This window comes from Callorhinchus milii, unplaced genomic scaffold, assembly GCF_018977255.1.
Source record: "Callorhinchus milii isolate IMCB2004 unplaced genomic scaffold, IMCB_Cmil_1.0 Scaffold9, whole genome shotgun sequence".
Classification (NCBI taxonomy): domain Eukaryota; kingdom Metazoa; phylum Chordata; class Chondrichthyes; order Chimaeriformes; family Callorhinchidae; genus Callorhinchus; species Callorhinchus milii.
In genome coordinates this window covers 2,711,968-2,739,055 of record NW_024704750.1, presented here as the reverse complement: position 1 = coordinate 2,739,055, position 27,088 = coordinate 2,711,968, and the positions used below count along the sequence as shown (strand labels likewise).

At 43.0% G+C, this 27,088-nt stretch overlaps 2 protein-coding genes across 3 annotated transcripts in view; one reads left to right on the top strand and one right to left on the bottom strand.

Moving 5' to 3' along the window:
• The first annotated feature begins 4,819 nt into the window (after window positions 1–4,819).
• Window positions 4,820–13,067, top strand: chga (chromogranin A). Its single transcript, XM_042338251.1, has 7 exons — window positions 4,820–5,199; window positions 6,900–6,946; window positions 7,128–7,221; window positions 7,767–7,835; window positions 8,754–8,849; window positions 9,499–10,526; window positions 12,535–13,067. Exons 1-7 carry the CDS (start codon window positions 5,154–5,156, stop codon window positions 12,619–12,621), a joined length of 1,467 nt encoding a protein of 488 aa, XP_042194185.1. The 5' UTR covers window positions 4,820–5,153; the 3' UTR covers window positions 12,622–13,067.
• A 10,128-nt stretch (window positions 13,068–23,195) lies between these two features.
• Window positions 23,196–27,088, bottom strand: part of itpk1a (inositol-tetrakisphosphate 1-kinase a) — a 61,042-nt gene continuing 57,149 nt past the window's right edge. The window contains exons 8-10 of one of the 2 annotated variants that reach the window (XM_042337858.1): window positions 27,001–27,068; window positions 26,296–26,458; window positions 23,196–25,120 (exon numbers count right to left, since the gene is read on the bottom strand). In XM_042337858.1, coding sequence (XP_042193792.1) covers window positions 24,783–25,120; window positions 26,296–26,458; window positions 27,001–27,068 — 569 coding nt within the window. In that variant the 3' untranslated portion in view covers window positions 23,196–24,782. 2 annotated transcript variants of the gene reach the window in all.

The window sequence follows — 27,088 nt, the reverse complement described above, 5'->3', positions numbered from 1 at the left end:
TGCCTTATATAAGGTTAATGACGTCTGCCCAACAAATCACATTTCAACCGGGTTATTAGCACCGTGGCAGCAAACGGTGTATTGGCCAACAATCACCCAAGAAAAATTGGTCATTTTCTTCATGGCTGTTGGTAGGGCAATGTTGTGCACAAATCAGCAGCCGTGTTCACCTGCAAGATGCACAGTCCCGACACTTTACAGTAAAATCCTGCGAAGCACTGTGAGACGCCTCAATGACGTGATAAGGCGCTCTATCAAATTCCCTCAACTCAAGAGGTTTGGGCCATGCCCGAGAGCAAGAGCACCGCAGAGAAGCCTGAGATTTGACAGCAGCCTGGCTTAGAGTTATGAATCCAGAGAGCTGGCAGAAACACGCCAGAGGGATGTGGGGATATATTTAGCACTGTCAGCTGGTCATGGTTTACATGCTGAGATGTGCAGAATACCAGCTACCGGCGCGCAACCTTGAGAGCAATACGAAAACTGCGCTGATTATTTCTACTGTTACACAATTCCGTTAGAAACAAACTACTGTGTAGCTAGCTGTCAAATGAGCGAACCGGTCATAATTCTTTTCTTTGAATATGTCGACCTCTCCAAGCAATGCGAAAATTTCTCAGCGACTGAATAAAAATGATTTAATTAAAAGTTACATTTATTTAATTTAAATTGAATTAAAAACTTTTTTTTTTTACAGTCAATTCACGTTACAGTATATTCCGTGAAGCGCTTTGAGACATCAAACGCAAGGATGATTATTATTATTATCTTTCTCCCTAAAAATGACATCAAATGTATTTCATTCCTCACTGTGCATTACATCTAAAGAACATTAAGCATTGCTGGGAATCAACAACTGCACTTTATGGCAAGTTGTCACCTTCGAAAAAGCAGCCCCAGATCTAAACACGCTACAGAATCATTCAATCAAAAAGTTACACTGGTGTAAGTTCCTAGCAATAATATAACCTTAGATAATAGTTTACAGATACTCCTGCTCTCAGCCTTCACTGTGCTTTTATTTTATTTTATTTTATTTTATTTTTATTTTACTGAAACAGCACAAAATTCATGGAACTGAGAGCGAGCGGGATCATGGTAAGTCTGAAAATAAGATGAACAGCTTGATACGAATGCTAGAGGTTATATGACCTCCAAAAGGCTCGAGATGATTAATTTCACTGGAACACATTAACTGGTCAAAAACGCAGTGGCCCCCCCATCAGGGTATCGAGGCATATGGGGAAAGGACGGGTAATTGGAGTTGCGGTACAGATCAGCCATGATCTTATAGAATGGCGGAACAGGATCAATGGGCTGAATGGCCTCCTCCTATTCCTATGTTTCACTTTACGAGGCAAACACTGAAACCACTACTCTACAGAACTCCACAATGGTGAAACAGGAATGGAATAACACATTTATAAAAAAAGATATATCTAAAGCATAATTTCTTTAGGCACTGTGTTCTGCTTCCCATGTTATTGCCGCCTGCCTCTTTGCTGAATAAATAAACGGAATGAATGGAGATCTATGGGAAAGCATCAATAGTTTCCTGCAGGAATTAAAGCAGCTCCTTCTGCGACTGAAGCTAATGTAAAGGCTAGCTGTCCATCGCTGCATTTAATCCGTGCAGCCGAATAATTTACTGTCAAGTCAATCCAGCGTGAGTCAGGCTTTTTTTTTCATATGTTAATGATTTTTCGTGGTTCAACCTCATAAATCACAAGCTATTAACTCCCCACAAGAAGGTCACATTTTATAATTTCGTAGAGAGAGAATACCACTCAATACTGCTACCTCCCAGGTTTCTGTTATTACTGTAATACCGTACTGAACATTACCGTCTGCCTTTTCAGGTGGGTGTGAAAGATCCCATGGCACCATTCTGAAAGAGAAAGTTTGAGAATATGTCCTGCCCAACAATCCTCCAAACCAAATTGGTCGTTCATTTAATTGGCTGTTTGTGAGACATTGCTGTGTACAAATTAGCTGCCACATAAGCACACTTTACTACACTTTACAGTAAATCCCATGAAGTGCATTCAGTGATATAATAAGGAACTATATTAAATGCAAGAATTATCGTCATTGTTTATATACTGTACTGTTCATCACATTTTGGTGAATATTTAGTTTTTTTTTGTTATTTATAACTCTATACATTATGTTGAAAGTGGCCAGAAGTTACATAAAGTCCAAAAATAATGTTTTTTTTAAAAAAAAGGATATTCCACCAAAAGAACATGGCAGTGGAATTCCTTCCTGTCCGGTTCATTTTCCAGAAGCTACTTGTTTTAAATTGTCGAATATTTGAGTTACTTTGTTTCGCTCGCTCTATGGGGAGGGGGTTATCCTTGGATCATGCGTCATTCCCCAGAGGAACATGACCTCCTGCCAGATCTGTGCCAACTCTACACTGTATGTAACAAGTAAATCAGGAAACGGTTGAAAGATGTCCAGCTCAGCTAGTCTCTCTGCTGGCTCAGACCCAACAGATTGGACGTGAGCCCATTCCCTTTCGCTCCCCACCACAGCAAAAATCCTTTACCCGTACCTTACTTACACTGTCCCAGTGCAGTAACATTTAAGCCAACCAATATCTGAGACACCTGCAATCGGGTGCCACGTTTTGCCCACAAAATGCACAGTTAATTCGCTTTAAAGGATATTCTGTGAAGCGCTTTGAGACTTCTCGAAGACATGATAAGGCGACTTATCAAATGTAAGGATAATTATTATTGTCGCCCAGATATTGCCCAGTTTATAAGGAAGCATAATTACAGTAGAATATAACAATGGTTGACTCAGACCCCAAATTGTATCTCTTCTTTTGTCTCATAATTTTAGAGTGTGCGGGATTGCGCAAAATCCTTAAATTCAGTCTTAATTTGAAAGTCAATGATCCTTAGAAAGTTCTTAAACAGAAACCAGTCTCCAAATGACAACAACTTGCACTCATATTGCACCCTTGTTTACATAGGGGAATGTCTCGGAGAGTTTCACACAGAGATGGGTGGTCGCCCACTGAGGGAGAGGGGGAGGAAGGGGGAGATGCCTCGAAGAGGCGAGTTTTGAAGCTGAATTTAACGATTTTCCACAATACCGAGTGCTCTTAAATTTTAAAAATAAAGGTGGTCTTGAAGGCTGAGAATAGGTGGAATTTCGGGCAGATGATTCCAGGCTAACGATTGATAAGAGATTTGCTGAGATGGCTGTGTTGGATCACGTGCAGCAAAATGAGTAGTTGCTTTCTACCCATCATGAGTACCTTATTATGCTACCATTGAAATAGCCCCCATTCAGTAATAGCATTGATGCTTTGTGTGGGCATCAATAACTGTCTCAACAGGCTTTGAAATGCTGATCTTTATTTTTTCAAAGGAAATCTAATGCCTTTGGAAGGATGCAGAGTGTGTCGTATCCTATTGAAATGCTCCGGTTTCTATCATCTCGTGTATAATGGAGGAAAATTATAGACGTGTCAATCCTCCATTTAGATGTAATAGCTCAGCCCCTGAAATAACCCGCGCTCCTTATCTTGTATGTTCTGACCATCACCTGGAAGCACTCAGCCCGGTGCTGTTGAGGACACCCATGCTTCCCCCGTGTTTCGTTCAATAGCATCGCAGGTAGCCTTGAGCGAGATGTTATTGTCTGTCCTCATCTGTGACATAAAAGTGATCTCTGTATATAAAAAAAACAATTCATTTATTCTGAGGCTCTATTACAATTTACTTCCCTTGATTTCTGGGCTTGTGCCACCTGAAATTAATCAATATTGTTTATTGGAGGTCTTAAGGAGCTAAAAAACATCACATCAAAATCTGTACAGCGGAAATGGCTCTGGTTACCCAGCTATAAATTACAGAGTTGTGTTAACCAGAAGAAATTTATATGTATGTATAGTATATATATGTTTATAATATACAGGCACTGCACTGTAATGAGTGAAAGTGCTTTGGTTATGAGTCTGCAAACTCCAATGCTGTATTTGAGAACAATATAAAAGTCGTGTCTTCAAGCCGGTTTTCTGCAGTTCTTAAACAGAAGCGAATTCCAGATCAAGTCCGAATTTAAGAATTTACTTTCCGCAATGATCCAACAGCCCCCTCCCCAAATAAATCTGCAAAATCAGATTTTTGAGACGTTGAATACTCAAAGTCATATCGTCACAAAACTACAAAGGATTTTTGAAAAAGATGCATTACAAAATACTAGCACAACCTTGCACACATTATTAACACCCTTTGAAATTAGTATTAGTATTACCAACTAGACCGTGCTTACGGTCACCTGCTCCCTCTCCCCCTGGCTTGGGTGACAGTCTCCGCCGCTGTTAAGTGCTCCGAGACTCTGCCCCGAGTGAAGGGCTCTATATAAATGCAGATTGTCGTTGTCGTATTGCTATTATAAAGCAAGGCACCCGCTTCGTGTAACTTTCAGCATAAGGTCAACACCCAATCTACTGTATTTGGTGATGGACATAAATATGTTAAATGGGAGTCCAGAGTCTTATCAGAGTCCAGATATCACATATTCTCTTAAGTCATTGCTGGTCGAATGGAGGGCAATCTGATTGCCTTTGATTTTATTGTGTGTGTATGTGGGAGGGGAGGGAGAGAGGTGGGGGGAGAGAGAGAGAGAGAGAGAGAGGCTGTTTTTCGTGGTAAAAACCATATCTACAGTATAAACGTCAGATTGGTGGATACTCTCTTTGCCTTTAGCTGGATTGGCTCTGCTGGGTGTTAGCTGGGATGTACCATGGACTCGACTTCATGTCACATCCGCCTGCTGTGTTTTAAAGCTGGAGTTTCTGCAGCAATCCAAGCTGTGTGCCACACAGTCTGCAGTGGAGCAACTCAAAACCATCATCCCTCCTGCTCTCTTTGAAGCTCAGCTTTTTTTTTTATTACACAGTGTGTGTGTGTGTGTGTGTGTTTCTATTTGCCCTTGAACTTCCAAACGCTTGCTGGCTTTTGTAGAGTTATAGATTTTCTTTCAACAAAACAAAATTACACACACATATTTGGCAACAGCTGTGCTCAGCAGAGAGAGAGAGAGAGAGAGAGGATCAAGAAGAGGGGGGGTGGGGAGAGGATAAAATAGGATATTATATATATATTGCATGTCTTCAAGTTCTGCATAAAAAAATGATTGCAAGAGGAATCTTCACTTTTCTGCTCTTCACCTGCACAGGTAAGGTTGGTTTTATTTCTTCTCTTTAATTTGAATTTGAATTTGAGTGCAATGCAGTGGCTTTTCAAAATCTTTCAAAAGAGGGAGATGGAATATATATATATATATACTATATACTATATATATATATATAAGGAAGAAACAAATAAGTCAGCAGAAACGGTGGGTGATGGGTTGATGGTGTGAGTTGGGGAATAGGGGTTGGGGTGGGAGGAAGGAAAGCAAAAGCCATGTAAATGCACTGTACGACCCAGTTTCAGCACCAAGGACAGCACTCAGCTGACAAAGCCACCCACCCCCCCCCCCCCACCCACACCCCCCACCCCCCACCCTCCCACCTACACCCCCCACCCCCCACCTACACCCCCCCACCCTCCCACACCCCCCCACCTACACCCCCCACCCTCCCCCCCCCCCCACCCCCCCCACCCCCCACACCCTCCCCCCCACTACCCCCCCACCCCACAACCTCCTCCCTACCTACCCCCCCCCACAGCCTCCCCCCCACCTACCCCCCACCCCACAGCCTCCCCCCCACCTAGCCCCCCACCCCACAAACTCCCCCCACCTACCCCCCACCCCACAGCCTCCCCCCCACCCCACAGCCTCCCCCCACCCCACAGCCTCCCCCCACCTACCCCCCACCCCACAACCTCCCCCACCTACCCCCCACCCCACAACCTCCCCCCACCTACCCCCCACCCCACAACCGCCTCCCCACCTACCCCCCACCCCACAACCTCCTCCCTACCTACCCCCACCCCACAACCTCCTCCCTACCTACCCCCCACCCCACAACCTCCTCCCTACCTACCCCCACCCCACAGCCTCCTCCCTACCTACCCCCCTTATCCCCTTACCCACCTACCTACCCACACATCTCCCTACCTAACTCTCTCCATATTATCTCTCTAAATCACATTGAGTTATTTATTATTGTGTTTAGTTATTCTTGATAATAAATGATTATTAATAATAATATCTACCTAACTCTCTCCCCTCCCACCCTCTCTCACTCTCTCTCCAGCACTAACTTTGAGATGCAGTGTTTTTCATTTTCACCTGTGTTTGGTTTATTTTTGTGTGTTTTTAATAATAATAATAAAAAAAGTCGCCAAACATTTGGATCGCGGATTTAATTGAAGTGTTTAATTGAAGAAATTAATTGAATTAAATTAAATAAATTTAATTGGAGAAATTAATAATCAACCATTGCTTGTAAACTGTCACCGTTTGTTATCTTATTATGAGGTTTGTGTTGGTTAATGTTGCAGTTTCTTTCATCAGAGATAACTAAATAAATGCCCATTTCCTTACGGTTCTTGCAATTGTTTTACTGAATACATTTATATTTCATAAAAGTATTTTTTTTCTTTGGGAAAAGTGAGATTATACATTTCAGCTCCCGTGGCTTTTTTTTAAAAATACAAATTGAATTCATAAGAATTAATTGAAACGAAATTCAATGGAAAAAAATTAAATCAGTACAAATGAATTTAAACGAAATTTGATATAAAAAATACATTTAAAAATAATTAAAATTTAATTTAAACGTTTTTATCTAATTTTTTTTTAAAAAAACACACCACTGATGATCTCCTTGGTTTATGCAATAGAAACTGCAACGTTGAGAAATCTCTCTCTCTTTCTCTCTCCCTATATCAATTGCATGTTCTCTCAATGTTTTTTTTCTATTCCAGCCTTGTCATCCCCTGTCCCCAATGTTCATTCAAAAGCTGATGCTAAGGTAAGCTTTATGTTTCCTCTCTCTTTCTCTCTCTCTCTCTGCGGTGTTATGACCTTATTCTAACCTTGGAGGTGTTTTTTCCCCAAGGACGTGTCTTTCCTTCCTTTCCGCCTTCCTTCCCCCCAATCCAATCACAGCAACTCACTGAAATCCTCTTTCTTTTCCCTGTGTGTGTGTGCAGGTAATGAAATGCATTGTCGAGGTCATCTCTGACATCCTCTCCAAACCCAGTCCTTTACCAATCAGCGAGGAGTGCATGGAAGCTCTCAGAAAAGGTACATTAACCTCTCTCTCCCTCCCTTCCCCCCACCCCCCCACTCCTCTCTATCCCACGTCCATCCATCTCAAATGCGTTTGGTTCAGAAGGAGGGGGGGGAACAGAAGGAGGAGGATTTGTATGTGTGTGTATTGGGGGGAAGGGAAGTGCCTGAGTAGCAATTTCACACTGACAGCTTCATTAAGCTAATTATGAAATCCATTTCATTCTCTCTCCCTTGTCGAATCGAGCAGTGAATTGCAAGAGAGCTATGATAACCCCAGGACGTTGTGTTTTTATTACATATATTACATATACACATTGATTAGAAATCAGTATTTTTGCAAAGCGTTTCAAATGATATGAACCGATGGTTACCCAGAGGCTGAGAAGGTATTGGTGCCTTATACACACAGCAACACCTTGATGGATCTAGAGGGACTGGGGTAGCAAATCTGCATCGTGCAGGTCCACAGTTGACTCAGCTGTTAGATTCATGAAGGCAAATCTGATGTAACAAACTGATGACTAAGCTCTTGCTTGCTTCCTCGTTTGCCTTTGCAGATGAGAGAATCATCTCAGTGCTTCGTCACCAGGATTTGCTAAAGGAACTGCAAGAACTTGCAACTGAAGGTAACTGGATCCATTGCCCTCTCTCTCTCTCTCTCTCTCTCTCTGTCTCAGTCTCTGTGCAATTTGAGCAGCTCACGCAGATTGTGGTCAATGTAATACCCACCACATGTGCATTTATTTTCCACCGGAATTGAAAAATTGGCTATCATGTTCGCTTAACAAAATACACAGTCACTGACCTTTAAAGTAAAATCCTGTGACACGCTTTGAGGTATCCTGCATCAAATACAAGGATTATTATAAGAATTGGATATTAACATCCAAGTCTATTCATGTGATAAATTACAGATGGATTCCTAAATTGTTGCTACAACAACAACTTGCATTTATACAACCCCCCCCCCCCACTCTCACGCAGGGTAGTGTCCTAGGCACCTTTTTTTAAAGAAAAGTTTTTATTAGAATAGCGTACCTTCAATTAGTTTGAGTAAATTATGAGATTAATGTGAGGGTAAAATCACTCCACATAGGTGATCAATCATTAACTCAGAGGACCTGTGTTTTCACTGGTTCATTTTGATGCCACCAAATACACACGGACACTATCACATAAGAAATGTATGAAACTCCTAACGAACAGGGTATTATCAGCATCATCTTATCTGTATATTATTGGAACATGGTGTCAAACACACATAGAACCTGCCGTGTGTTAGAGACACCAAACCTCAAGATAGTGTACGCATTATTAATTTGGGGGGGAAAAAAGGAGAAAAAAGCTAACCAGTCACTCATTCTTACTAAATATAAAACACTGGAGACTAATTCAATAAAGGTTATGGCCAACTGAAATCTGATTTGAATGGGGATGAGACTTTAATCCTTTACCTTACAGTATTTCGTACAATCACCGAGGCCAGTACATTTTGTTCTGTTGCTAGACCCAGATAAACAGCATTTTCTTGCATCTCAATGCAGGTGTCAGTGAGAAAGCATTGGAGGAAAAGCAAACCAAGGATTACATGGAAGAGCTCTATGCAGCCAAGAGTCAGGTCGACAAAAAGATTTCAGCAGGTTAGTGTTGAGGTAACCTACTTAATCCCGAGTTAGCACGTGCAGAGCAGAGGCAGTGCAATGCTAATGCCTATTCATTTGCGGACCGTGTGTTCTTTTTGATTGGAATAAACCTTGCCCACAAACACTTGCACGTCACTGTACACTGACAATTAATTTATTTTGTAAGGGAGAAACAATAAGTATATTGCGTTCCTTTTGGAGTCGGCTTCTCAATCCGATTATCAAATGGGAATTGACTCCCAACAAACCACAATTTCCAATCTTAGTGTTTGAACCTCTGTTGGTTTGAAAGACACAGATCAAAATGCAAACGGATCGATACTGAAAAGTGTTGAATCGTTAGAAAATCCACCGCATTGTACCGTGCGGTATCCAAGTGCAATTGTTCCAGTAAAGAACAACAACAACTTGATATAGCGCCCCTCACGCCAGACAGTGTCCCAGAGCGCTTAGAAAGAAAAACTTAAACAGCATTTGTTTAACAGTTGCATTAAAACCCAAACATTTATTCAGTGATGCCGTGCTCCTATTCCTCTTGGTGCTTGCACCCTTGTAGAGGTTGAGGACCTGTAGACCCTTGAATATGAAGCATTTATTTCACGTGAGCACTTCAAATGTTACCGTTTGGTTATTGATTGCTCTGCAGATGAATCATCCGATAGCCCTGGAGAGCACTGGCAAGGACCAACTTCTGAGGCAACAGAAAGAAAGGTTGTGGAGGATGATGTGCAGGATGAGAAAGACGTAACTCAGAGCAGCACGGAAACCATGGAGTCAAACCTAAATGGAGGTGTTTCTGCAGATAGAAATGGTCCGTCTACAGAATCAATCAGTGACATAATTAGTAAACTAACGCAGAGAGAGAGGAAACGTCTAGCAAAAGACAAGCTGATGAAGCTCAACCTCAGAGAAAATGAGTCGTCTGAGGAAATGTCCCCCGATCACGATGAGAAGCAGGTTGGAGAGGAACAAGAACCAGAACAAGACGAAGATCGGGAAACACAGAGAAAGGAAACGATCGAAGTGCGACCAGCAAAGAGTAGTGAAAAGTACGAGGAAGAAGTGACCACTGAGGAGTTAACTAATAATGATGATGAACAAGAAGAAGAAGAAGAAGAAGAAGACAAGCCGGTCGAGGAATCCAAAGAAGATGGAAGCCAAAGTGTACTCAGGAGACATGGCTCAAACAGGGACCGTTCAGAGGCAGAGCAGGACAGAGACTTGTCGGTCGAAGAACTCCAGGCAAATGACAACAGCAGAAGCGATCCTGAATTGGAAGACGAGGAGTTACGAGAGGATGACAACTTGAACCAGCAAAAGAAGAGCGAGGAGAAGGAGAGCGGACTGTCTGAAGAGTGGGAAGAGAACAAAAGATGGAGCAAAATGGACGAGCTGACTCGGGAGCTAAACTCGAATAAGCGCGACGAAGTCAGCGAGGAGAAAAGCGATCAATCTATGCTGGCGGAAAGGCAGCGATCCGCAGAGTCTCGAACTCCCAAAGCTCACAATAAATACAGCAAATTCAGAAACTCCTGGGAAGAAGCCATGTATCAGCCCAGCGAGAACAGCCAAGAGAGAAGGTACAATAGATTCCTGAAACTACACAAGAATGAGAAAAGACCTGAAATGGAGGAGAAAAAAGACGAGGAGGGAAGTGCAAGTAGAAGAAATGAGGTTTGTATTTTTTTTATATAAAAAACTTATATGTATATATATTTGCAATATATATATATATCTACACACAGTGTATAGTTAAGCGGATATGCTGGAATCATTATGTGATGCCATTCACCTATAAGAACAGTCACTAGAGTATATCCTGTTGGGACGTCCTCCTGACGTGAGAGACCCTATACCAAATGTAAGTATGATTATAAATGCTAGCCTAATTTTAAGTGCCATAAAGCTAGGAATTCATTAGTTATTTTATGACTAATCTTATAATAGAAAGACCTAATATTACAATTGCAATGCAGCCTAGCTTCAGTTTAAGATCCTTGGAATAACTGTTACGCACACTTGCTTAATATAAGAAAACAAATGGGTGGCATATAATCGATTACAACATTTCAATGAAAGTTCAAATGCAAAATTGTAAGGTAGCTTCGAAATATTCGGTTACGATACATTATTTGTGGGTTACAATACATGGAGGTTTTAATATTAACGCAGCTTCTAATATTTCACTCACTTTATTGCAATGCTGACATTTCATTATCATAGAATCGTAGAATTATACAGCACAGAAGGAGGCCATTCGGCCCATCGTGTCTGTTCCGGCTGTTTGAAAATAATTATCCAACTCAATCCCATTCCCCCGATCTCTCTCTCCCCATAGACCTGCAAACTTGTCCTCAAATAATTATCTAATTATGAGTAATGAAGGGGGTCTTCGTGGCTTATTTGACTGCTCTGTAGTGTCTTGTTGGAAGTGACTTCCTCGGATGAGCCTTGCCAGTTGCGAGTCTGAGCTGGTTGAGTCAGCAGTGGAGGGAATGGGAGAATCGTACACCTGGGTACTTTCCAGCAGCAGTAACAAGAGCAGTGACCATGGCTAATTAGCTAAGGCAGGACTGTTCAGGCCATGTATTAATAATAATAATAATAATAACCCTTGCATTTGGTAGAGCGCCTTATCACATCTCGCGGACGTCTCAAAGCGCTTCACAGGAATTACTGTGAAATGAAGTGACTGTGCACTTGCAGACAAGCACAGCAGTCCAGTTACGCATGGCCACGTCCCCCAAAAAAGTGACCAATTTTATTCGAGGGATTGTCAGCTAGGACACTGAGGAGAAACTCCCTTCTCCGTTCAAATAGCACCGTGGGATCTTTACCATCCACTCGAGCAGGCAGGCTGGACCTCAGTTTAACGTGTCATCAGAAGCACGTCAATGCAACCCACCCTCCTTCCCAGTGCTGCATTGGGGGGTCAGCTTAGACTGTGTGCGCTCTAGTGTTGAGGGCAGGAAACTCAGCACAGAACGGTGATCAATCCTTGTAGCGCTCTGCTCTGCAGGACTCAGTTATCTGCTCAAGAGTACGAACAAGTGAAGCACTGACACAGTGCATCTGCGTTGATTTCATTAAAAATATCCCTTTGTATTTATCGGGGATCATTTTCACACTCTTTGCTATTTGTAGAGTTGACCTGTTGCAGTTCACACCAAATTAGACCCCCCCCCCCCCCAGTACAGAGAATCCAAGAAAATCTACAACATAGCCATCAGCATCCGAAAGAGGAAACCGCAGTTTCGGGCGAGATGAAATGTACATCCAATACTAATGCAACACACCCTTAATAATCTAATGCTCATCACTGTTGACATACGCTCACAAATGTAAGTGAACACTCCAGGCAAAGCTCACACAAAATTATAGGTCAGTCTGCTTGTAGCTGTCTTATCTGCTTCCAACCACCCTCCAATCTACATGATGCAAATATGTTGGGAGGGTGAAAAAACTATTATTTGTGGCTGATTATTTCAGCCCCATCAACCAGCTGGAGCCAATTGCTTCCAATCTTGCAGGATAAATAAATAAATCTAATTCCCTTTCTATTCTGTGCGGAGACAGCTCAGCGCCCCGCATTCGTTGCCTCGGCACGGTGTACAGTCGAGCACCGTTAATTCCCCTCCAAGCGTTGGAATAACACCCAAGCCTTGTGTGTAATTTATTCCAGGAACAGGAACTCGAGAGCCTCGCCCAGATTGAAAACGAGCTGGAAGATGTCGCGTGGAAACTACACGAGATCAGGCAACGTTATTAAACAGCGCGGAACCTTAGCGATGAAGCAATCCATCAGCACCTTTCAAAGGCCATTTGAGAAGTGATATTCCGATCTAGACGACCAGCAATATGTGTTTTCTGGATGTGTGTGTGTGTTCCCTTTCCCCTCTCCCCCACCCCTCCCTTTTGAGGAGCTGTATTCTCTCGCTTATGAAATAATTTTTGCACCATTTGATCTAATGAAAAACCCACCGACCCTCAGTTTCACCACTTTTTTCTACAATAGCCAGACTGGCTCGCTCTATTTTACGTTGTAGTTTAAAAAAAAATGCAGTGGCTTTTTAGAAATACTCCATTTGGTGGGGAAAAAAAAGCATTTAAAATTCCTGTTCTACTTGGTGAGTGCTCAACCCCAAGTCCGATGGATTGTATTGTACATTCTATAAACAATTTATGTAATTTAAAATAAAACAAACTTTTAACCCACATCTTTCTCTTCTCTAATTTTAGTAATTGAGAGTCCCAACAACACTAACACCTCTCAAAGCCAATTACTGTCAAGTTTAGCGACAGGGCCTTGGTTTAACGTCTCACCCCAAAGGACAGAAGCTCTGACAAATCAGCTTGACCCATTACTGAACTAGTATCAGCACAGTGTTAGCTTGGAGCTTGAACCCACAGCCTTTCAAACAAAAGCAAAGAATATTACCATCTGAGCCAAACTCTGACCTAGTTCACTGAAAACCTATTAACAAGGATTTCAAAAGCTTTAAACCCCGCTCCAAACTCCAGTTGCTTTCACAAACAAACTGTGCAGTTTAAGCACTTTTAAATTTGAAACTCATGAAACTTGTGGATCCCTTTTTTGGGGGGTGTTTAATTAACACTGAATCGTATACAATAAAATGACGAGGGACATAAGCAGACTGTTTGTAAACAAACACTCGTGTGCGTTGTCACTACTGAAGTTGTGACATTCAGATTCAAGTCATTCTTTGCGATGCAAATTCCCGTCTAAAAGGACACATTAAATTGCAAATTGGATTGGAATATTTTAATACATTCTCCAAACCCAACGGCTCTTAAGCCAATTAAGAGTTTCTAATACTCTAATATCTTTAACAGTATGTGTAGCACATCACACCAGAGATGAACAGCAGCTTCTGGAGCTGATTAGGAAGATTCAAGGCGGACTTTGTTATAATTGCTTCCAGAACTCATATGCATGATTTATAGTGAATGATTTAAAGGAATGGCAAATATTCAGAAAGTGGATTTGTGCTCAGGATAGCATGATATGCTCTATAATATACATACACTATATATATTTCGCCCACAAAATATAGTCAATTCACTTTACAGTATATCCTGTGAGACGTCTTGAAGACGTGATAAGGCGCTGTATCAAATGTAAGGATTATTATTATTACTATATATCCCTTGTTCTGGATTCCCCCACCAGAGGAAAGAGTTTCTCTCTAGCTACCCTATCAAATCCATTTACCATTCTAAACACCTCCATCAGATTACCTCTCAACCTTCTAAATTCAAGGGAATACAAATCAAGTTTGTGACCAATACGGTGTGAAGCGCTTTGAGACGTCTCGACGACATGACATGATATATCAAATGCAAAGATTATTATTATTTTATTATATTATATAATATATTAGTATTATTATATTTTATTATATATATATGCAGCTCTTATATCCAGAGTGAAGATTGGATTAATAAGAATTGTTCCAATACCCAATGCTTATCAAATTTGTGGATATTCTTTTTTTTAAGAGACGGAGCTTAAGAGTATACATGTTCAAATTACAGACTAAAATATCTGTTACAAAATCACGCCTGCTCAGCCAACCGCTATCCGTAAATACTATACCAATATCTTTCTGCATTAATATTAGGTGCAAAAAAAATTTGAGCAAAACATTCAAAAAGTCAGGCTGTGAAGGTGATTTAGAACACACACCTCCGAAATCCTTTAACAAACTAAACTTGTGGTTAAAAAGTGGAGTCTGCTTCAATGTTCTTAGAAACCTTGTTTATATCTGGAAGATGCACAGATAATTTCAATGACTTCTGAACCTCTGCTCATGTAAGCATCATCTCTTGTGCTCATGTCATGTCCTTCCCCCACCTACCCCTCCGTCCAGGTGATCTGTCAGCCACTCTCTCTCCCCCGCCCCCCATCCAACCAACCAAGCAGCTCTCCCTAAAAACCTCTGCCTTACACCCTTCCTCTCTGCTTTCAAAAGTCATCCTAAAAACTTCCCTTCAACCAACTCCCTCCCACCATCATGCTCAGCCTCTCATTCTATCTCTGTGAAGTGCTTCAAGATATTTTGCTACGTGAAAGGAGCTACATAAACCACTTGTGATGGTTTCCAGTCAATTTCAGACTGTTATCCTGTACTGTGGTATTAACACAAATATTTGACTGGATCGTCAAACTAATGAAACACTTTTCCAGGCGAGAAATAGACAAATCAAGGGAGTGCACATCCAGAGGTGCAGAACTAACAGATCAGTGTATGTAAATCATTTTAATCTTATGTCTGTGTTTGCGTTAATGTCACTATTGAGATTCCGGGGACATTTCCTTTGGCTCCAGTGAAAACAAACCTCTCAGACTGAGATTAGCCAATTAGCACTGTGTACAGAGCGCAGCTTTCTGCTCATCATTTGCTGTCCACTTGGCAACGCAACAAAAAAAAAGCTTACAACAGCTTTCCTAAACTGGGATTTAGACTTGAGCTCAGACATGCAAGAACATGATGCTACCTGGAAAAGCTAGGTCATCGTTTGCTTGGTCTGGTCTCCTCAGCCTGTGCTCCCCAAGGCTTGGCTCGCGCCAACCTGTGCCTAATATTTTCATGAATTAGGTGAGCAGGATGCATCCCTCCGAGGAGAGAGAGCGCATTCCATTCCATCAATCTATCTCTGGGATTTCCACGTGTAGGTGGGATACCTGGAATTCTCAGCTTGGTTTGGAGACTCTTAAGCAACTGTGATGGGTTGCTTGTCAGACACTCAGTTGACCAACCCCAAAATAAATCTCTGCAGTTTTGTAGTTTTACACGTCTATGGTGCAGGACAACATTTTGAAGGTCTTTCTTGTGATTTTTCTCCTAACTTTAGCTTCGTGTGGTTTTGCTTCATGTGCTCTGACTACAATCTTCCTGGATTTGCACATCAAATCGAGCATTATATTCACATGTCGGTTACCAAGTCCTTGAGGTTACATTGATGCAGGTCATTAGTGCTCATCACATTATACACAGACCTGTGTTCACTGGACGCACAAGACACTTAAAACCGACTCTTTTTAGTAACAAGATCAAGTATTAAAAATAGTGTCAGTTCCTGCCGCCAGTCCTCTTGGTAGAGGTTACTTAGCTGTAGGATGAACGCGTGGATATTTGAAGAAAAAAATCAATTTTTCAAATAAACAGTTTGTATTTTGTGTGGATTGAGATTTGCCTAATTGCTTAAAAATAATTAAATTGCTGTAGCAACTATTCCACCACAGGTGTAGCTACAAATGAATGGCCTGGGCTTTTCTGAAGGTGAATGTTACAATTAGACCATAAATATTTCTTGTGAAATTGTTTGTTTTTTTAAAAGAAATGAATCACGCAAATGAATCACTTGAAGAGGAAAATGACTTTTGACCCTATTGGATGTAGAGGTCGAGGGTGACAAACGTACTCAGGCTCTACCAGAGTGATCGACATGGTAATTAATGCACATCTCAAAGCAATAAGGTCGTTCAAACTCGTATAGGCTGCCACTCCAATGCAACACTGGGTGGGCAATGCACTCTCAGATGTGTCGTCTTTCACGTAAGCTCTTAAACCGAGATCCTGTTTGCCTGTTCAGGTGGACATTGAGAGACCCTTTGGCACTAAACAAGACCCCCTTGGCCCCTAGCATTCTCCTGGTGTCCTAACCAACAATCCTTCAGATAAAATATATATATTTTTAAATTGCTCGTTCGTTTCATGGCCATTTGTCAATCCACTTTACAGTATATTCTGTGAAGGGCTTTGAGACGTTCCGAGGACTTGATGAGGCGCTGTATCAAATGCAAGAATTATTATTATTATTATGACTGTTTGTGGGACACAAATTGACTGCTGTGTTCCCCTATAAGTACACAGTTACTACGCTTCAAAGAAACTTTTTTGAAGTCCGTTTGAAACTTGACGTTGATAGTCGCACGGATCGTTGCAATAAGACACTTCAAAGCGATTTTGAACCTTGTCTTTTTTACTATTTTGGTGAATGTACGAACATGCACACAGTGAAAAGGAGCACGGTTAGATTCAAGGCACGTGAGGGAATTGGTTAAACCCAACGGATTGCACTGCAAACAAAAGTCAGATCCTCACTCAATACAGATAACAGATGTCTTCAGTCACCAACAAACTCCTCAGTCAGTCCATAAACAATCAAAAACACTCGTCACTAACATGTGTTACTAGGAATTGCTGTCTGAAAACAAGAGGTAGTGAACTGTTGGCATGCATCAATGTTTTCAATGACGTACAAACACACGCACTCGCACAGTTCTTCATCAACAAAAAGCAAAATTACACAAGCTCAGGAAATCAGATTCTTTTTTTTAAAAAAAATTGTCGATTACAGTCAAAGCAAAAATTTAGATGAGAAACATTCACAGTGACAAACAAATTATAGACGCAATGCACAAACAACTGTCCCGACAGTCTATCCAACAGGCAGCAGCAGTGTGTGTGTGTGTGGTGTGTGTGTGTGGTGTGCGTGTATGTGGTGTGTACGTGGTGTACGTGCATGTGGTGTGGTGTATGTGGTGCGCATGTGTGGTGTGTGTGTACACACTCTTATGTTTTGAAGCCGCATCTCGTAACGTAACCAAGGTGCGGTCTCTGTGGGAGGTGTGGGTGTGGGAGGTGTGGGAAGTGTAGGAGGTGTGGGAAGTGTAGGAGATGTGGGTGTAGGAGGTGTGGGAGGTGTAGAAGGTGTGGGTGTAGGAGGTGTGGGAGGTGTAGAAGGTGTGGGTGTAGGAGGTGTGGGTGTAGGAGGTGTGGGTGTAGGAGGTGTGGGAGGTGTAGAAGGTGTGGGTGTGGGAGGTGTGGGAAGTGTAGGAGGTGTGCTTCGGGGTGACTGTGTGAGTGGCAACTCGATATACTTTCCGCTTCGCATTTGAAGGCAGCGACAACACCTGGCATTGAGCTGGGTGCGGGGTAGAGATTTCCCATTACACTGAGACCATCTCTTAGTGCAGGACAGAAGACTTTCAGCCCCTTCCTTAGTGAAAGCTGCTCCAATCAGCCAACGTTCCTCCCCTCCCGACCCAACCCCCCCAAACCCATCCCCACCCCAACTGTACTTTCCAAATCCAGAGCTTCTTTAAACAGAGGTACATTTGTGATTGCCTTTGAATCTGCTATAGCCCACTACAATCACTGAGCCACACGTTTGACTCAGGATTTGACTCAAGCCTCTCGTATCTGCCTCTCACTCGTATTATTCTACCGCCGAGGTTCACTGATATGAAGCTTACAGAATCGCTAAAGGTAGGAATGGTTTGATGAACGCGTAAGCTTCTGAAATGGCTCGATCGTTGCAAAACCTCTTCACCTCAGTAGCGTGTGGTAGTGTCCTGGCTCCTATTCTTGTGCCTGGAAGCCAAGCTTGAATTTCCAGTGGCTGCTGGTCCCGTGAAAGAACGCAGCTACAATGGTAACCCTACTCTAGGGAGGACTACAATTACACTGTTTGCTCTGTCCATTACAAGCCCGGTCAACATGCCTCGCTGCAAGTACCTGATGGCTAGTTGTGGTGTGGGCACTGGTGGAGGTCATGGAAAAACCCCTAACCCTAACCCCAGACTGTCCCGACCTCCTTGCAGGAGGATGTTTGATGGGGAGAGGTATCTATTGGGAGCAGGGAGTTGAAAATTCAGGAGAGGAAAAAAAAAACAAGTGGACATTTTTCTCCCTTAAATGAAATTGGAAGCAAAGAGTAGGGCAAATGCTCATTTCTACTGATCACACTGCTTCTTTGAGACTGGTCCCTGGCTCAGCAATTGCTGCACCACACATTGGGGTTCCCAGTTTAGCTGAATTATCCAAAGCAGATGCCAAGACCAGTTAACGCGGCACTTTAGTGCAAGTTACAGAGAGGATCGAGCAGCGAGACTTTGGAATAGGTAGTTGGGAAATGGCATGGAGGAAGAGAGAGAGGGGGGGGGGAGAGGAAACGTTTAAAAAACCTGGTGCGACAAAGGGCATTTCCTAAGTCCTAGGTTACTCAAACTCGTTAAGAGCATATAAAACTATATACCGGCCATTTTTATATATGGCGAGCAGTTTGTGTAGGACGCTGGTTACTGTCAAGTGCAAAAAAAAAAGTTTCATAATGGATTTAAAATTCACCATAGAGTTCGGGAGCCTCTGAAAATGTCACCAACCTTTCTTTGATACAGTAATCCTTATCCTTTGTCTGCAAAACTCCCTGTACTAAGGACAACCTTCCTCCAATAAAGTCCTGGCTGAAAGCGATTCATTCTAAGGACTGTACCCAGGACTTTCAAAGAACTGGAATCCTGCAATTGCCTGCATTAAGACAGAGGTTGATTCCTAGTGAGAGAGAGAGAGAGAGAGAGAGAGAGAGAGAGAGAGAGAAAGAGAAAACTGCAAAAAGTACAAATAGGTAAAACTATTCATTGTAACACAGCCTCCTGTAAGTTTACAATAAACCATTAGGGTTATGCAGATTGCTGTAACACGCCATAATCAACGATCAAAGGTAACCTATTTTCCTCAGACTCTCAACAAGACCTATGTAAACAAATGGCAATCTTACAGATATATTGCAAACTTCCTGTGGGAAATATTTGAATGTTATCTGGCTTCTGCGGCTTCAGAAGATCCAAACTCAACAACAACAACAACAATTACTTGGATTTTTATAGCGCTCTCCACGCCGGACGGCGTCTCGGACATCGTCTTCTCGACACTCCAAAAAAACATGAGTGGTCCTGATAATAACACTCACTTCTCAAAGAGGGTGTGAAATTACCTTCGCAGTTGGAAATGAAACATTGACCAAATCACAGGGAAGAGCAATGGGAGATTCCAAAAAGCACCTCCAGGAAGTGAGAGATAAATCATTTGCAAGGAGCGATTTTTCAATCTTTTTCACAGTCTCTTTTAACAACCAAAAAAATGGGCATTGCTATATTTTTTTCCCAAAGAACACAAATAAATAATACTAGATTTTGACAGCCTCGTTCTTAATTGGTGCCGAGCAGACCCATTCGATCAAATACAATGCGATTAAAATGTCATCTCCCTCTGGCTCGAGACGCTACCCTGCATGACGGGTACTATACAAATGCAAGTAGTTGTTGTTGTAGGAGTTACTGTGATGAATGAACGAATTAGAATCTATAGAGTGGCTTTTGGAATCCTCCCAGACAGTGTGTTACAAAACACAAGACATTGCACCCATGAAAGCACTTCACAACCCCCTGTCACACACCTCGCACTTGAGTATTGGCTCGATCCCAAAATTAACTGTTGGGTTACGTTGGTTGGATGCCAGTGAAAACAGTGGCGATCACGTAACTGTACTCTGGAAGCAACCAAGTACATCTCACTGTCTATGTCTCAAGGCCTTGAAAATTCCTATCAAATAGTTTTTCTCTCTTCCTTCACCCTGTCCATTACGTTGATCCAACTCTCACTCTCTGCCCGCAAGATTCTCGTTACAATATTGCCCCAACCTTGTGCGTGAATCACGCCACATTCACACGAATAAAACGTACTGTACAGCAGGGTTACGGTAATCTCATATACACATTCTTCCTGCCTCAAAAAAATCCTCAAATAAATCAAAACAATGGGTCATGGCAAAAAATACACACAACACAATCATCGCATACTCCAATCCAGAACCACATTTGCCATTTGCACACACACACAGAACTGGTTCCTTAGAGTCCTTTTAAGGGAATATGCTTGGGTTTATATCTCAAATCGTTACTGGAATAATTACAGCATTATAACTGGACTATTGGAATTTTTTTTAAAAACTAATCAGTCATAGTACAAAAAAAAGGGGGAAAAAAAGGCAATTGGTGACAAAGAGAAAGTGAACTGGGGGCACAAACTTAAAATACATTTACTTTACACGAGATTGTTGGGGGATGTTATTAATCATGCAAACAACTGCCGAGCAGAATCTTTCTTTTGGTTTATGATAAGCAGCAATTGTCATTAAAACTGATTAAAACAAAAAAAATACAAGATTCAAAAATGCTAACATTTCGATGAAGCCGTGTGGATTGTTAGCAGGTGCTATAAATATATACAATATCTAGAATATATATATATATTAGATCATACTTTCCACTCAAAACACAACTTACCCAAATTGTACAATAATACCAGAAAGTGTAGGGCTAAGCATTGGATCAAGTTACAATGATACAAAGTGGGTTACTCTATTGTTTTCACACTAATCATTACACGAGTCCTTCAGTTGCCTGTGTTTCATACTTGGTCTGTGTATCTGGTTCAAGGTGAGGGAAAGCTACTGTGTGACTCATTGACTGCGATTCAGCAAAACACATGGTCTTGTCAATATCAAACGGTGGTCCCTCCTCAATCAACAACCAAAGAAGGACAACAACAACTTGCATTTATATAGCGCCCTTCACGTGGGGTAGCGTCCCGGAGCGCTTAAAGACACCGATTAACTAGGTATCGCACGAGCTGAACACTCACTGACGCTTGAAATGCCGAAAAATCAGCAGCTTTTTAAACCCAGTATAAAGTACAGAAGGGGTAAGGGGAGGTGACGGAGAGGGGAGAGAAAGAGAGAGGACAAACATCCCTCCACCTCCTTGGTCCCACAAGATGACCGAAAAACACTTCAGTTCCTTGGCTAACTGCATGAGCGCAATGCAAAAGCCCTTGAGGTAAAATATTTGTTCCTGAACTCTATGTAGTTGGGAGATAGCAATAATTTGTAATACTTCGCTCTAGAATGTAATACATGTGTCACGCGGTTTATATTCAATAACCTATAAATTACTGTTACGTTTCACAACAATGAAGCACGGGTGGTAAGGGGGAGGGAGGTTGTTACAGAGCGATGGCCCAATTAAGAGTTGCCAATCATAACCTTGGCTGATGTTTTAAGTCACCCGCAGTCACTGGCTGACTGTTGCATGGGAAAGCCTTGGCTCTTTGCCAGCCTGTGCCTAATATTCTCTGGAATTAGATAAGCAGGATTTGTCATTCCAGGAAGAGAGAGAGAGAGAGAGAGAGAGCGCATTCCATCCCAACAATCTATCTCTGGGGTTTCCATGTGTAGGTGGGATGCCGGGAATTCTCAGTTTGGTTTGGAGACTCTTAAGCAACGGTGATGGGGTTCTGCGTGTGTCGGGACACCCGGCTGACCAAAAAAAACATGGGAAAGGCAAAGACATGGAAGAACCATTCCCTACTCCTCAAAAAAAGTCACAACTACACTTTACAGTCTATCCTGTGAAGCGCTTTGAAATGTCCTCCGGACGTGAAAGGCATTATATCGAATGCAAAGATCACCTATTTATTTACTAAGTCAGGTTGGTGGAAAGCCAATGAACTAAAATCATCCCCCAGGGCCGGATGTGGCCCGTGGGCCTCCAGTTGGGCCACCCTGCCCAGAGTAATGAAGTACAGGATCTTTCTGGTAACATTGCTCATGGGAACTTGCGAATCTCAATTCAAGAATAGAACAAAAACTATAAAAAAACGGGGGTGGGGGGGGGGGGGGGTGTAGTTAGAATTGCCAGACGCCCCAATTACCTTTTCAGTAGTTTCTATCGAAGAAAGAAGCAGTGCAATAAAGCCCAGTCATCGCATTAAGGCAGTGAGATTAAAAAAACACTCATCAAACTCCCGTCACCTCTCATACACTGAGAGACGGCGCGAAAATACATCGACACATTAAGGTGATCACATATCTAACTCACTAAACAATTAGCTGTAAACAACGACCTTATTTAGCCCCCTCCCCCCACTGCCCCAGCCCCACCCAGCCCCCCACATGGCACTCCCAGGAAGAAGCCTCCAATTAAGCTTCGCCCACAAAATACACAGATACGCCACTTTACGGTATATCCTGTGAAGCGCTTTGAGAAGTCTCGAAGACGTGATAAGGCGCTGTATCAAATGCGGGGATTATTATTATTGTTACTACTCCAGCCATTGGAGTGGCTCTAGGTATACAATTGTTTGGAGGGCTGAGCGTGAAGGAATTTGCAACAACTTCAATAAAGATGTCCTTAAGTTACTGCAACTAAAGTGCTCACTAAAACAATGTCTGACGGTGACTAATTTCTATCAGTGATTATCACAAGCTCAGTGCTGACCGCTTTAACCCATCGTGTTCGATTCAAGGCTTTTGATCAAGACACAATGCTATAGTATTGCTTAGATGCAAAGTGTAAAACGACATTGCCTCCCTTGGCTTTTTTTGCCCTCCCACTCCCACCCCCTCTCCCCCTCCCACCCTCCATCACACAACCACTTTGGGCCTTGAACGATTATTAATAATTAGTAGTTTTGATTTTTCTTTTGTTCCAAAATGTTTAATCAGACTTCAACACAAACCATTAAATGCTAAAATGCTCTAAACTAGAGGATTCGCCAACTTGATTTATTTTTTATATATATAATCAGCAAACATTCGAGTCACCTAGCTTCCAACCCAGATCTTCCCAATTCCATTTGTCTAACCTCTGGTCTGTTCATAGATAACTGAGGCTTCTTGTTAGCAGGATTCCTCAATAAGGTATTAAGAACGGTGCAAATAGTGGTGGGTGGGGGGAAATTTCATGCCAGTTTTTGAGTTGTTGCAGTTTCTATCCACGCCAGGTCTTGTAAACACAGGTGATTCCCAGAATGTGAAAGGAAAGGGGTCAGTTTTTCCAATAACTGTTCTTTAAATGGAAACCAAAAAGCATAGAAGTGATTTAACTAGCTTTTGCACGAGCGATTTCACGAGTGATTTCACTAGCGAACCGTTATGTTGTGTTCACAATGCAAACCGTACCCCACAGCACAAGTCTCTGCTTCCTGGTTTCCAAGAACAACAGGCACACAAACAAAATCCCCAAAAGGTACATTTTTTAAAAAAAAAGGAGTGGGAGAAACGTATTGGAAAAAAGTGCGTCGTTAGTAACCAACAAATCAAAGAAACCATGCGATTGAAATGCGACTCACGCTCTTGGGATCCGTTGTGTTTTTAAGCAAACGGCAAACCATTCCTCACACCACACGTATCTACGCTAACATTCCCCTCAAACTGATCCCCGGGGCCTTATCCCAATTTAGCGCTCAGTGTGTTCGCAACCCAAAGTTTCAATCAAACCCTTACAGATTAGTGGAACGTGTCCTATCGCAGTCTGACTGGAATATACCCTCATCAGGTCAGATTTCTCATGTCTCAGTAACTTCTGAACCTTAGTGCTGTGCCCTTAAAAATGGGGAAAATCCCCCTTAACATCTTACACTGCCGAGGTTAGATTGATTGATTGATAAGCAAGGAATATTGCCTGCTATCCCCCACCCTCTTTCCCCCGTAAACCACGCCTCCACCCCCACCCCCCCCCCAATGAGGCTATTTCAACTGGGTTCAAAACCATGTGTGCTATTGACTGGATGATGGGGGAATGGAGGTGGAGGGATGGGTTTAGGATGTGGGGGGGAGAGAAAGGAAAGAAGAGAATGGGGTGTGGATGTATTGCCTGATACACAGCGGGAAAGGGAAGAGTTCCAGTTTATCTGCATTAGCCACTTGTAAATCGATTTCCATTGAGAGGATTAGTACAAGTTCCTGCCAAGTGAAAGCCGATCAAGCAATTTTGCTGGTTGCTAGTGTTTAATGCTCAACCCCCAGAGAGACCCACCGAGTACATTCCACACTATTGCTCCGTCAGCGTCCTCGCTCTCTCTCTCTCTTTGTCTTTCTCTCTCTCTCTCTCTCTCTCCATCCACTCGTAGCCACAATCACCTGTACCAGTCTCGTGAGGTCATTAGAATAGAAAAGTTGTTCCATTGATTTAAGAAAAAAAAACAAAAAAAACAACGGGTTTCGCTTTGATCCTGATTAAAAGATCCCGTCCTTGGCTTTTGGCCCCCGGTTCCCAAACGGTCATTGAGAGGAAGCCTTGGTCGCCATGGGAGGCACGCAGTTCTGGAAGTTGGGAGGCACGGCGGAATTGCAAGTGAGTCGCTGGTGCTGCAGCCTCTTGCCATCTTCCTCCAGGAGCCAGGCGTCTTTGGCCGCCACGTTCACGTAAGACGAGGTGGCCGAACATGCGCGCTGTTCTCCACGCCCGACCGTGTCCTGCTCAGCTCCCTTCCTGCTCTGGCTGAGCTGCTGCTGCTGCTGCTGCTGTTGTTGTTGGTGAGGGTCTGGGTTGCGAGCTTGCAGTACCACCTGGATGTGGTTTAAGAGCTCGGTGAAGAATTCCGGGACACCTTCGTACCCTGCGTAGGAAACACCACAAGAAGCTCCCGTGAAACAGCACCTGGTCTTGTTCGGCCAGAACGTTTTGGGAGGTTTTAGGGTTACAGACACGCACTTCTGTGTAATCAGTCGTGTCACAAAACACACACTTTACGGTGTATCCCGTGAAACGCTTTGAGACGTCTCAAAGACGGGATAAGGCGCTGTATCAAATGCAAGGATTATTGTCATTATCATCATCAGTTGAGACCACGCTTTTATTTTGACTTCTGTAAATTACGAGTTACGTGTGACTTAATAGATAGGAAATTCGACGGATAAGGGCAGATAGACGACCGAAGTGGTTTATACAGATCAGACTAATTGAGTGTTTTTACTGCACACCCACACATATTCACCCCAGTTCCCTTCAAATTCGAACACCTGACTCCACACGTTACCCCATCTGAATATCGAGTGAACTGGAAAAATCACGATGGCTTCAATCCAACCACAGACCTGCAGGTCTGGGTATTAATATCTCCGTCACTCCATCCCAAAGTGGTTTAGCCTTCTCCCACCCACACCCTCATCTCTCACTCTCTTTTCCCTCAGTCTTAAAAAAACACTTGCATCAATAACCTACAAGGCCATTCACGGCCTTGCTCCCTCCTACCTCTCCAACCTACTATCCCCCTACCTACCTGCCCGTACCCTCCGTTCGTCCGGCTCCGGTCTGCTCCACGTCCCCCGCCCCAACTGCCCTACCATCGGTGGTCAGGCCTTCAGCCTCTCAGCCCCCAGGCTCTGGAACTCCATCCCCCAGTGCCTTCACCGCTTCCTCCCTTTCCTCCTTCAAAGCCGGTCTCAAAACCTTTCTCTTTGACCGAGCCTTCAGCTCCCCTCTCGACTCTCTACCACCTCCTCGCTCCCTCCCTTCCCTCCCCTCACCCTGACCATTTCCCCCCTCCTCGCTCTCTCCCCTCACCCTGACCATTTCCCCCCTGCTCGGGTCATGACCCAACTGTGCAGCGCCTTGGGACGTCCTCCTGACGTGAAAGGCGCTTTATAAATGGAATCTTGTTGTTGTTGTTGTAGCCTCAACCTTCTCCCCCCACCCCCCCAGTCCCCGAGGTTGGTGAGTGAGCGAGGATCTCTCAGCGGAGGGGAGAAAGCAAACGAGGCTCTCCTCAACAGGAGCGAGCGGTCCTCTCACCTGGGAATGCATTGATATCAATGACAGCGTGTTGGCCTGTCTGATTGTTAATGATCACGTCGATGCCAAACAGAGATATGCCCAGCGCATTTCGCAGCGTCCTGGAGATCTTCCTGATAACGTCATCGCTCGGAAGAGCAAACACGCCTTCCACCACGTCGAGCTGGAGAGGGGGGGGGAGAGAGAGAGAGAGACAGAGTGAGGGAATGTCACCAAAGTCACTCAGTCACCAAACAGTTATGTCAACACTTCAGATTCAGTCAATCCCCAACATGTTAATGTACCCAAAAAGTGATGATACCATTACAATGTCTAATGAAGTCTTAAAGAAATGATAATATTTTGGGGGTGGTGGTGGCGGTTCAGATAATAGGGTAGATATCACAACTTTTTGGTCACCCTGTATACATATATATGCACACACACGCACACACACACACACAAGAGTGTAGGTGCCGATATTCTCAGTATCGTCCCTCAAGACAATCCTTGTATTAAATCAGCGCAAGGAACGCTTTAAGGTATATCCACAAATTTGTTACCGTTTCGTAACTAGTACCAACTCGCTCATGCTGATTCAGAGCCTGTGTGTGTGTGTGTGTGTGTCTGTCTATGTGTACACAACACAATGGAAAACTAAAGAGCAAAGGAACGTGAATTTCCTTTAAAAAAAAAGAAAAATAAACTTTAAAAGTCATTACTTACTGCCGTTAAGTCAGACGACGACTCGGGTTTCGATACATTATGGCTGTTGAAGAATATTGATTTTCTCTCTGTCGCCCGAGAAAGGATT